We start from the raw sequence: 12,383 nt of genomic DNA, 5'->3' as shown, positions 1-12,383 counted from the left end.
AAATTTCGGTCATGTAACATCACGATGGAAAAAGTGATTTTTCAAGTTTTCTTTTTGTCTGGCGGCTCACAGTTCTCACTGAATTTTGTCTGGCGATAGTTTTTTTGTTCGTTGGGGTCTGTGGGCATCGAATGACACCACTTTCAGATCATGGGGTCATCACGACAAAAATCGGCCATGTTGGGCTTTTCATTTTGTCTGGCAGCTCACAGTTCCGACTGAATTTTGTCTGGCGGGTGTTTTTATGTTTATTAGGGTCCGTGGGCATCGAATGACACCAATTTCAGGTCGTGGGCTTATCACGACAAAAAGCGATCATTTTTCGATTTCCCTTTTGTCTGGCATGCCCCAATATGCATTTTCCAGGAAAATCGTAGAACATTTTTTGTCGCTCGTATTCATGGGCACCCTTTAGTACCCAAGAGAATTATATGACCATATGAGGGACTCAAAATACCATAGGCTCCAGGTCTAATAGCCTCTGGAATTACAAAAATTCCTAAGATCTGGAATTTTTAAAGAATTTTTAAGATTTTAATTTCTCTGAAATCATTGAAATCAAAGAGGAACAGTCCTCGTCATATTCCGAATTTTGAAGAACAAGAAATTTAAATTTTTATTGAAGGGCCTGTCTTTGTACACTGATGTAAGGCCTCAGTCTATAAATATGAATAGATAATTTTTACTGTAGCGAGTGAAGTGAGAACCACGAGAATCGAGTGAACCTCGAATATGTCGAGGACTGAAAATCGTGGAAAGAGGAGTCAGGAATGTATAGAAAAAGAACTGGGTTTCATATCTTGAGGTCATTAGATTCTGGTAAAACCTGGTTCAGCCACATTTTTAAACAAAATTGTCAGAATTTCTAAACTTTACCGTAGTATCTATATTAGTTAGTCGACCGAAGAAATTCGTGAATAAAAATTCGGAAACGAGGAAGATATGAAATCATCACAAACAGCGAATTAATCGTAACATCAACAATAAACAGCCAAAATCTCTGTGATTCAACGGTGATCGGGCAGCGTAAGTATCGAATTCGCTCACTGAATTGCATAAATTAAAATGAAAAAGCATATATTTAAATGTATGTGTGACAGCTCCGTGTACAGACAGTTAAAAGGGAGTCCTAATGTCAAAAGTAAAGGGACTCATAACGTCAAAAGCAAAACATAGTTGATGTTTTCGTGTTAGTGGTGTGTGTGATATAGTTATTCAATGAATTCCGGGTCATAATTCCTCTAGGTAGTCTACCTCTATGGTTGCACCCATTTTAATTGCAACCGAGAATCCCTGTAAAATTTCGTCACTACCTCTGTCGATAATGTGCATTCCGACCCCCCTTTCTCTTCCTTTCGATATCGGTAGCCAGTAGTTATATGAATTACGAATGAATTTTCTTTACGCACTTCAAGCATTAGTGGTACTCGAAATAGAGTACTTAAACTTGACAGTGTGAAAAAAAAGTATTATTGATGTGAAATCTTTTACTTCAAATGTTTGAACATTGATTTTTGTTGTCGTTGTGGGAAACAGTCCGTTATAGCTGTCCTCATCCACTGTTTCTGGTTGAGTTTAGTTCAGTTTTAGGGTTACGTGTTCCATCCGAGGTAATTACAGACACAAAATGCTGTAACAGGTCACCAACTGAGAATATGGATTTGTCAGATAAGGTCCGCTATCAGACCGTGAAACAGTTCTTTACTATTTGCAAATCGTCACCGTTGATCCGAAATGTATTTATGTATATAATGTTATGGGTGTTCATCTATTATCGATGCCGATGATGACGAAAATAAACGACAAGCTCTAACGAATAGGAGTACAGTTAACGCTATAATGAATAATTTAGTTTCTTTACCTGTCGGCAAGATATCCATAACAATCGAGTCAGTTGAGATCTAATTCTATGTATGCAAAAACCGGTCAGTAAAATGAAAAGAACAAACCTAAACTAACAAAACGAGCTTTCATTCGCGTGACGTCGTCTGTCGTCTGTCGAAGTAAATATTGTCGTTTGACTATTCAGACGTATTACCTTATCGGGATAAACGGTACTTTTCCAATTTTTCATTTGTTTATCAGTCAAGTAGAAGAATTTTGTATTGGTGGTTTAACAAGTGGGAAAAGTTTTTGAATGAAAAAGCTTCAAAATTACAATTCAATAGTGACCATAAAACAGGTTTGACATTCTTCTTTATTAAACTCAACTAACACACAAAGACATTTTAATTCAGCGACAATCTTCATCTAAGAGAATAATATTTGTCAACTTTGTGTTAATAATTAAAGTTCACCTTGTAATCGCATGTTCTAAGTTAAAAAGCGCATGAAGCTGCGGTGATTCGACAAAAACCGACTTTTAATAAAATGAAATCATATCCCAGCAAATCTAAGGGAGAATTATTCTTTTGACTGTAAGTCAGGGTCTTATGCCAGAAAATACCCTAAAATGTCAGTCCCAAAAGTTGTATGAAATGTTATGAAAGCAATCCGAAAACTTTTAGCTCCCATGAGTGAGAAGTCACGAGCCGTGATATTTTATTCATGATTAAAGGTTTTGTGAGTGCATTAAGTACCGAGGGACTTACTTTTTGCACCAAAGTGAAAGAGTCCTCTAATCGTTCTACATTCGCATTGCTTACTTCTGATTAATGTTAACAATAAGACGATGAAATAGAATAATATAGAGCTCATACGAGTGGGAAGTCTGCCAAAAATCTTGCCACAAATTATCAAGAAAATTAAGAACAAAAACAATACTTTTCCAAAGAATTTTGGACTCAGGCGAAGGTTTTTGTATCAGTGATTTGTGATGCTTCGATATAAAGTTGTCAGTCAAGAGATCTGACCCGCCCAAATGGTGGGACCTAGATTCATTTAATGATAATAACAATAATAATAATAACACTGAACAGTCGCGAGTGTGTATCATTTGCAGAAACGTAATGCGAGTGGTCACACGTCACATTGTATTTTTATTATTTTTATATTTTTCATGTGTCGGGGCCGAAAATGAGGGAGTTTTGAGATTTTTCTCTGGTAGAAAAAATTTTTGAGTATCTGTTTTGGACGATTGATTTTAGGCACTTTCGCATGTAGCCCTACTTCGTTCGGGCTACCTAAGTCGAAATTACCTAAAAACAATCGTCCAAAACAGATACACAAATAACTATATTCACTTTACGTCTGATGAAACTTCGTGAAACTTTGTCAAATATTGGGCCCTGAATAATACAGTCGACGGTTTATCACATACAACAAATACCGAAAAACAGAAAATAAAATCAGCATCACAAGGTCAAATTAAAAAATGTAAAACAAGAAAAAAAAACTCTCGTCAAATCAATAAGTAAATTTATCGAACATCTAATAAAGTAAGTCAAGAATAAATAAGTGAAAATATATAAACAAAAACGGAATTGTACGTTCTTAACTTGATGAAGCTGGCATGTCGTTAGTTTCGCACTCCATCGTTCAGCATAGATCATCATTGATCGGAGGTGTATTTAGTGAGTTATATATTTGCACGACAGAGTAAAGTTTATTAAGGTAAATGATGGAGAGTTGACCTAAATTGACAAAGCCAAACTTTGAACTTGAATTTCTCATCGATTTTGGAACTATGTTAACTGGAACCACTTTTATTTAAAAGATTTATCTTTTGTTTACTTAATTAACATAAATTTTTATTAATTTTTGAAGATTCCGTTTAACAAAGTTAATTAATTAATAAAAATGCAGAGTTAACCTACGTGAACCGTGAGTTGTCCGATTTCATATAAATTCAACAAATCGTGAATTGTCCCATATACAAACGTCATAGGACAACTCGCGGTTTATTGGATGGTGAGTTGACCGCTTATTTTTTCTTCATACAAATTTACACGGACAACTTAAGATCACTTTTCTACTAGGTCAACTCTCCATCATTTACCTTAGTTTAGTTTAGTAAAGTTTAGAGTAAGGTTTATTTACCTCTGTCTTGATATTTGCCAATGATTACAGAGTGTGTATGAACAGAATTATCGCGTTGACCCGATGCACGGCAGAGTAAAAGTAAACCTGGCAGGAGCGGAACAAGCGCTCCTGCCTGGGTTACCTTTACTCTGCCGTGCCCGATGTCTGTCGAGACCCTGACATGTCCCGTGTTGTCTACGAGTAAGAATATTGCCATTTGCTTTTGGATACTTTTAATTGAGTTTCTATGCACTAAGTAAATCAGGGACCAAATCAGAGCCGAAAATTCAAGTATTGAACGAACGAGTAGTTTGTAAATAATCTTGATTTTGTCATTTTCCAAAATATGAAACTGTCGTTTCACGAATTTCAAAGTTATGTTAGCTCTGTTGGTTGTATACTCGTAGTGTGATTAAAACGTTAGGTCTGGGTTCCGAAGCAACTGTAGGAGCTTGTCACGGTTTTGTTGAATCCAGCGTGACATATTGTTTCCGATCTGATAGGTACGATTAAACCAGAATAATAATTTGTCGGAGTCGGAACCGGGCCTGCTTTCTGATGTCTAACGATCTGTTGGCATGGTTGAAAGCCTTTGAAACGTCGGAGTTGAAAATGTACAATTGGTAGTTATTATCAAAAGCTCGATTGATGTAAGTGGAGTCACGCCACTGGTGTGCTCAAGAAGGTTAGTGAGGGATTCTTTTGAATTTCGACTGACCGAAATCGGCGCTATTTTTTCCTGGACTTTTTTACATATGCCTAGTTAGGCCTTGGTGCCTAGGCCCCAAAACCAGTCTCAGATATTTTTGATCTTCCATACCTGGTTGGTTGTAAGTGGCGAAAAGTCGAAAAATGGGGTTTCGTAGTCCGGATTTCATTTCCGTAAGGTGACGAGGACACGGGCGTCTGTGGGTTCGTTGGAAAGCTGAGGTCAAGTACTCCTGGGGCAAATATTAACTTCATAAAATTTGCTGATTATCGGACGAAAATATGACTTCCGGAAAATTTCTCAAAATCAATGTAACCTCGGTGAACTTTGATGAGTTCTGTGACCTCACTAATGCAATTATTTGATTAAATTATTACTTATTATGAATGTGGAGGACCTCAGCTTTACAGCGATACAAAAAATAAGTTCGGTTAGTGCGTAACGCCGTTCCTTTATCGAACACCTTCTGCTACTTTGGGCATGGTATTCAACACTCGGTAGCTTGTCATATCTTTCTTAGAACTTCACCTGGAAATCAGTGTCAGCCGTACAATCTGATAGTTTCCTTCAATCATACAAGACGATTGTGGCAGTTGTCATCATTCCTGTTGCCAATGAACGATGTATACTATGAGTACAACTTTCTCTGTTGCCGCTAACGGCCTTCTTTACTTGTTGTACTTTATCTATCTATATCTATCTACAAGTTGGTTTTTATCTTGTCCCCGTAGCTCTCCTACTCTGTCTAAAAGTCCAATAACCAGTTGATGTGAACTTTTTTCTTGCAGCGGACCTCTTTTAAAAACGAATCGTTTGCTCAAAATGAGACCTTCACAAGTAATTACAATATGTTTTCTCCATGTGCTCATACAAGTTGACAGTCAACATCAAATTGTCAAGTGTGGAAGACTAGGACTGACTAATTTGACTCCATTCTTGACACGATCATCTAGTGCAACACATCATTGGCCATGGCACGCTGCTATCTATCATCTGGAAAACAAACAAAATTATCAATGTGGAGGATCACTGATCAGTTCAAAGTCGGTTTTGACAGCAGGCCACTGTGTAACTGTTGGCAATGTACAAATGGATGTGGAAAAAGTTTCTGTGTCGTTGGGACGTCTTAATCTAGATATAAATGAAAATAGCGTTCAGTCATTCGGGGTAGAATTTTACACTTGCTCAGTACAATTTGAGTGATGCACATTCATACATTTAAATAACGATCTTCCAGGCGTCTGAAATATTTGTTCACCCCGATTACAACACAATTGACTACGTCAATGACATTGCCATTATTATACTCTCAGCCGATGCTATTTTTAACAATTATGTCCAACCGATTTGTTTGTGGAAGCCAGACAGAACAGATCTATCAGAAATTGTGGGCAAGTTCGGAACAGTGGTTGGTTGGGGACTAACGGAAAATGGTGTAAAATCGAATGTACTTCAACAAGCTAGCTTCCCAGTGGTGAAATCTTTATTGTGCCTTAAAAGCAATCCGGCATTCTTTGGAGACATTCTATCAGAGACAAATTTCTGTGCTGGCACAAGAAACGGTTTGAATACTAAACTTTAGCCGGCAGTGGCACAGCGACAGCTCGATGTTCTTTTTTAATTATGTTTTTCTATAGGCACTGGCGCTTGTCAAGGTGACAGCGGTGGGTCAATTACTTTTGAAGAAAATGGCATCTATTACATTCGAGGAATTGTGTCAGTCGGCCAAGGAAAAGTGAACCTGATAACTCAAAAAATAGACTGCGACGCGATGCAGTATGTCGTTTTTACTGATGTTGCAAAATATTTGTCTTGGATAAAGACCACATTGGGAGACAAACCAGAACTTTCATCTGAATCCACGCCTCAGAATGTACCGCAGCTTTCAACTGAATTGACGCCCCAGGTGATTTCTCTAGTACTTGTCAATTTTTATCAGGTTTTCTTACGTTCATCCGAGTTTTTTTTTTGTTTTGACTCAGGCAATCTGATCCTAGATACTTTTAAGGTACGGAAACGAACAAGTCTCTCCATCTGCCTACCGCCACATTGCCCTATGCCCTATGTACATTTAAAAAATTACCCAATTTAATCAACGCACTTGAAGCATGACTGTTACTCTAAATAGACTACTGAAAGTAGACAGTGAGTGTATTATCCTCCTTTTTGTTAAAACATTTTTGGTAGTGGACTTGCGTCACGCCCGCTTACTAACGTGCGGGCATGATACAAATTTTGACACTGTAAAAATTTGGAAAAAATGTTCACTTCGCTTCTGCTTGATTCAAGCCTTGAAGTGCGTTAATTAAATGGAAAACTTATGGCTTGCACTTTAGATCTTTTCATGTAATTCAGTACACGGCAGAGTAAAATAAACCTTTAACTTTACTCTGTCGTCAATTCAGTATCAACATTCCGACTCTGTTCGTGGTTTTGTTATCAACCAATATCAATCACTCTCGTTTTCAATTACAGGGATGTTTGGCTAACGGAACTGTGTGTCAAGCCGATGGAGGTCTTGGTTATTGTTGCAGTGGTTTTTGTTATCAATGGGCAGGATATTCACGTGGTTTCTGTCAGACCCCGCCCTCATCCTAGAGTCAAACTGGATACGCCCGCCAGAGGATTTTGAAATTTGAGTTTACTTCAATCGACAAAAAAGAAATTGCACAAAAGTAAAACAAACTGTTTTTTTTTCGGCCCACCCTAAATGTCCAATATTCAGAAATTTAATTTGCTTTAGTTTGTATGAATCACGGATACATTCTCAATAATTTGCTACGTTTTTGAATTCTGATGTTCTTTATCATGTCCGGAGCGTTAGCGGAGGACTTGACGCAGTCTAACTTCCAAAAAAAGAACGAAGAAATTTTTTTGAGACGGGGCAACTATATGGCGAGAATTTAAGTTTCTTTCCTTTGGCCTGTATCACCACAAATCCTATTCTATCTTATTCCCGCTTCAAATACGAGCAAAACGAGCTATCACTCGACTATGTAGCTTTAAAATTACCGGAGATACATCGTTTTGAAATTGGCACTTTTCATAGAAAATACACCAAATTGACTTTTCCCAAACAATCAAAATCTTTCAACTTCCTCTGTATGTTTCTATCTGTCTATCTATCGACGGTCGATCTCGGAAACTAGTCAGCCAATCTCCATGAAATTTTGCAGGAACCTCAGGGTGGGCATAAAAATGAAGATGTGATACGCCATTACCCCAGGAAAAACAAGAATTTTGTTTTATTGGCCTCGAAGTGGTTTCTGAGTGTGGTTTTCGAGGGTCGAGTTTTACGAGTAAGAACAGATACATATGTGACAGGCATATGTGACAGAAAAGTGTGACGCAGTCTTTGAAATTCAATTTCTAAAATGTATGATATCGCTAGAGTTGACGCTTTCAGCTTCGTTACGCAAAAATTAAATTTTACACCCAATTTTAGTTCAAACAAGCTGGCTTAGGTTTTCTCATCATCTGCCAAATAATTTTTTAAAAAAATTTGACTGGAAACAACCAAAATTTTACCAAAAAAATATGCGTCGCATGTGGCAGATAAATTTTCTTGCTGGTCTGTTCCTGAACATCTGCCACTTTGCGACGCAGATTTTTTTGGTAAAATTTTAGTTGTTTCCAGTCTAAATTTTTTTTTGGTAAAAATTATTTGGCAGATGATGAGAAAAACTAAGCCAGTTTGTTTGAACTAAAATTGGGTGTAAAATTTAATTTTTGCGTAACGAAGCTGAAAGCGTCAACTCTAGCGATATCATTCATTTTAGAAATTGTATTTCAAAGACTGCGTCACACTTTTCTCGAAGAGATTTTTGTTGGGATTATATTTTTCTTGGGTGTCCTATAAACCTACAAGCAAGTGTGAAATGGATCTTCTTATAGGAAATTTACCAAGCAACAAGATCCTGGATCAAACGTTTTGTTTAAAACAATTTTTTCAGTCTGAAAACTACTAAAAAGTAGTGAAAAAGGGTGATTCCTAGACGAAAAAAAACTCTGCATTTTGCACTTCCCCCTTTTTTTCTCGAAAACGACCTCGAACTCAGCCTGGCACCCGGATTTTTCGTATTCAGCATATCGAACTCTATTAACTTCAATCAACACATTCTCCTCCTCTTTCATTGGACGCATTTTCTAATGGAATTTTCTATATGTGCCTAGAAAGGACTTCAACCCTAGAAACCAAAACTACTTTCAAAAAAATTCATCGAAGCTTGTGTGGCTAGCGAGAGGTCATTGAAGCCCAAAAGCTTGAACTTTTTTTACACAAATTTCTCCAGGTACACGAGCCGTACACCGTCGTGTGGGGTGTCATTCGAAAGGTAATCACATGTACTATTGAGCCGGATAGGGTCTTATTGGTTTTAAAATTCATCCAGACTGAAATATGTGCAGAAACCGAAGGCTTCCACTGTTCTTACAGAAATTTCTCGAGGTACACAAAACGAACATGGTCGTGTGGGGTATCATTCGAAAGGTAATTCTATGTGCTTTTGGGCCAAATAGGGTTTTATGTGGTGTAACTTCAACTGCACATATTTCAGTGTCAATGAATTTTAAGCCCAATAAGTCACTATTCGGCTCAATAGTACATGTGATTACCTTTCTAATGACACCCCACACGACGGTGTACGGCTCGTGTAACTGGAGAAATTTTTGTAAGAAAACTGCAAGTTTTCGGTTTTTGATCACCTCACAGTAGCCACACAAGTTTCGAAGAATTTTTTTGAAAGTGGTTTTGGCTTCTTTAGTCGACTACCTTTCTAGGCACATATAAAAAAGTCCCCTGGAAAATGCGTCCGATTTCGGTAGGCTGTTTTTCAAAAGAATCCCTCACAGGATGTTCTGTGGCCCCTACATTGGTAACCGGTCGATTATTCCTTGGCCACATGAAACGCGGGTCTTCCTTAAATTTTACATAGAAACTCAGTTCTATATTTGCCAACCACATTTATATCATCATTCAAATTGAATGATCCTATTATACATTATATGAGTGTCGTAACACAAAAAACATTTCCAAAAATCTAAACATATAAAGGCCACCAATCAGTAGCAGCTATAACTTTGTTTTAATGATGTGAGATATCTGCGGTGAAATTCGGTGCTTCATTTTTTCCATTATCACTCCAGATGTCATGTCGTTTATCGCATTGTTACCTTAGATAGTGGAAATGAATCGATTAGCTGATTAGGACTACAATATTGAATGTACTGACTCACAAGTTCTTCAGATGCCGTCGGATGAATAGCAACGGCCGAATCGAAGTCCGCCTTCGTTGCACCCATTTTAATTGCCACCGAGAATCCCTGTAAAATTTCGTCACTACCTCTGCCGATAATGTGCATTCCGACCACTTTCTCTTCCTTTCCGGCACAGACTAATTTGTAGGCCGTTGGTTCTTTATGGTCGAGCATGGCATTCCACATGTTAACGAAGCGCGATGTGTAAATCTTAATGTTCTCGTCGCCGTATTTGCTGCGAGCCGCGTCTTCGTTCAATCCAATTGTACCAGCAGTCGGGTGAGAGAATACAACAGTAGGGATGTTTGTGTAATCCAATTTGGAACTACGTAAATGTTCGGGACCGAAAAGACGATCCGACAGTTTTCGACCAGCGGCAATAGCCACTTTTACATGAACAATTGTTAATCGAAAAATCGAGAAAAAAAATTCTTAACAAATTACATACCTGGAGTTAGTTCAGCTTCGCCGCAAACATCACCCAATGCGTAGATACCAGCTACTGAAGTGTTCTGATACTCATCGACAACTATGTAACCATTGTTTTTAGTGGTCACTCCTGCAGCTTTCAAATTGAGCCCGTCAACATTCGGTTCCCTTCCAATAGCCCAGAGAACACAGTCAAATTCTTTTTCGCCTTCCACGCCATCGCTCAAAAATTTCACTTTTTTCGACGATCCATCCTGTGAAATCGCTCGTACGTCAGAGTCAAAAACAAAATTGACGCCAACATTTTGCATCTCCTTCAGCAACGTGTCCTTAATTATGGAATCGAACGATCGCAAGATCTGTTTCGTTCGAGAAAAGATTGTAACATCGCTACCCAGTGCATGGAAAATGCCAGCCAATTCCACACCGATGTAACCGGTACCTGAATAGATGATTAGCTATTGTGAGGAAGTAAACGAATGGGAGGACATAAGCGGAGTCATACCAATAACCGCAACACGTTTTGGCTGACTTTCTAAATCGAAAAATCCATCTGAACTGATACCGAGCTCTGCACCGGGAACATTCGGAATGATTGGACGACCACCTAAAAAGGAACACGCTAGACACAATTTTCCAATCTGAGTCTGAGCACTATTCATCATTACCAACTGTAATCAAAATGTTTTTCGCTTTTATTTCACTGGACGCGTCTCCGTTCTGTACTTTGACCGTGTTTTGATTCACCAGGCTAGCGAAACCTTTCAGATATTCAACTTTGTCGTTGCCCAAATTTCGTTCATAAATTCCATTCAGCCGTGTAATGTATGCGTCTCGCTTCTCCTTCAATGCCAGCCAATTGAACGAGTTTGTGCTCACATCGAAACCATACGATTTAGCGTCCCGTAAACTTTCAGCAATCGAAGCTTGAGAAATGTAACATGAAAATGATTCATCAATTTGGCAAGAAGTGAACTTTTGTTCGACCTACCTGTATTCCACATTACTTTCTTCGGAACACATCCGACATTAACGCAGGTACCACCCAATCGTGGTGATGCTTCCACAAGTGCTACTTTTGCATTATACCAGCCACTTGCACGTCGGGCAGAGGCAAGTCCCCCAGATCCACCGCCAATGACAACGTAATCGTAAACAATTTCAGACATTTTTTGTCGAAGGGAGCTACTGTAGGTGCTGAACGTACGACAAGGAATTGTGAACGCCAGAGTTAATTGATGGACACTGGTACGGTGAAAAAAGATAAGAGCACTTCAAAGATAAATGTCTGTCCGAAAATCGTCACTATCAATAACAAAAAAGCGGGTTTGACGTTTTAATGTTTGACATGGTTGTGTGTACATAATGTGTGACTTACTGTGGATTTACATAGCAACGTAAAAGTGACAGATGCAAAAATTTTCTCATACGGCAACTCGAAATTTCATTCATAATTTTAATTTTATGAATGAAATTTCGGGTTGCAGTATTTAAAAAACATTGCATCTGTCACTTTTACGTTGCTATGTAAATCCACGGTTATGCCCCTTATTCCCACTCGTGCGACTCGAATAATGACGAACTGTAAACCATAAGTTCAAGTGGAATTTTGCGCGAAGGTTTAAAATGCTTTCTGCAATGACGAAAAGTAAACTTTTTCATGCGTAGTTTGGGTGACGTTCGATGGGTCTTTTTTCACTGAGTAGTCACTGTCAAGATTTTACATTATGCCACTCATATGTAGTGACGAAAACAACCACTTTTCGCAACTTGTTGCATAATGGTTATTTTCCTAACGCATGGTAAAATGCCTTTTTTAATCGAATTCGATAAAAAAAGACTTTTAGCATAAGTTAGGAGCAATTTTTTTCCTAAACGACGTGGGAAATGAGCGACGAAGGCGCGATATTTCAACACTAGTTAGGAAAATACCTATTTCGCATTTTACATATGGAACTGTTCATAAATGACGTCCAGATTTAGGGTGAAAGTTTTTAAAAAACTTTCAGAAATGAGTTTTGTTGCAACT

General features: G+C 38.2%; 2 protein-coding genes across 3 annotated transcripts; one reads left to right on the top strand and one right to left on the bottom strand.

Annotated features, from left to right (window-relative positions):
• Positions 1-1,925: 1,925 nt before the first annotated feature.
• Positions 1,926-7,354, top strand: LOC119074771 (venom protease-like). 2 transcript variants are annotated; one of them, XM_037181043.1, is made up of 5 exons: positions 1,926-2,182; positions 5,458-5,836; positions 5,907-6,231; positions 6,307-6,575; positions 7,145-7,354. In XM_037181043.1, exons 2-5 carry the CDS (start codon positions 5,492-5,494, stop codon positions 7,265-7,267), a joined length of 1,062 nt encoding a protein of 353 aa, XP_037036938.1. In that variant the 5' UTR covers positions 1,926-2,182; positions 5,458-5,491; the 3' UTR covers positions 7,268-7,354. The 2 variants fall into 2 exon arrangements, with proteins under 2 accessions (XP_037036938.1, XP_037036937.1); XM_037181042.1 differs by having other exon boundaries at positions 1,926-2,254.
• Positions 7,355-9,614: 2,260 nt separating this feature from the next.
• LOC119074770 (glutathione reductase-like) lies at positions 9,615-11,692 on the bottom strand. Its single transcript, XM_037181041.1, has 6 exons — positions 11,346-11,692; positions 11,023-11,280; positions 10,860-10,961; positions 10,374-10,796; positions 9,905-10,311; positions 9,615-9,841 (listed from the first exon to the last, which is right to left on the bottom strand). Exons 1-6 carry the CDS (start codon positions 11,521-11,523, stop codon positions 9,827-9,829), a joined length of 1,383 nt encoding a protein of 460 aa, XP_037036936.1. The 5' UTR covers positions 11,524-11,692; the 3' UTR covers positions 9,615-9,826.
• Between the last annotated feature and the right edge of the window lie 691 nt (positions 11,693-12,383).

This window comes from Bradysia coprophila, unplaced genomic scaffold (genome assembly GCF_014529535.1).
Source record: "Bradysia coprophila strain Holo2 unplaced genomic scaffold, BU_Bcop_v1 contig_151, whole genome shotgun sequence".
In the NCBI taxonomy this organism is placed as follows: domain Eukaryota; kingdom Metazoa; phylum Arthropoda; class Insecta; order Diptera; family Sciaridae; genus Bradysia; species Bradysia coprophila.
The sequence above is the reverse complement of the archived record's forward strand: the minus strand, read 5'-3'. Positions and strand labels throughout refer to the sequence as shown.

Bases quoted from the DNA above. Each gene is read 5' to 3' on its own strand.
- LOC119074771 (XM_037181043.1), top strand. From the start codon at position 5,492: ATGAGACCTTCACAAGTAATTACAATATGTTTTCTCCATGTGCTCATA. The intron at 5,837-5,906 runs GTAGAATTTTAC...ACGATCTTCCAG, and splicing joins ATAGCGTTCAGTCATTCGGG to GCGTCTGAAATATTTGTTCA. The intron at 6,232-6,306 runs GTTTGAATACTA...GTTTTTCTATAG, and splicing joins CTGTGCTGGCACAAGAAACG to GCACTGGCGCTTGTCAAGGT.
- LOC119074770 (XM_037181041.1), bottom strand. From the start codon at position 11,523: ATGTCTGAAATTGTTTACGATTACGTTGTCATTGGCGGTGGATCTGGG. The intron at 11,281-11,345 runs GTAGGTCGAACA...ACATTTCTCAAG, and splicing joins GAAAGTAATGTGGAATACAG to CTTCGATTGCTGAAAGTTTA. The intron at 10,312-10,373 runs GTATGTAATTTG...TTCATGTAAAAG, and splicing joins CGAAGCTGAACTAACTCCAG to TGGCTATTGCCGCTGGTCGA.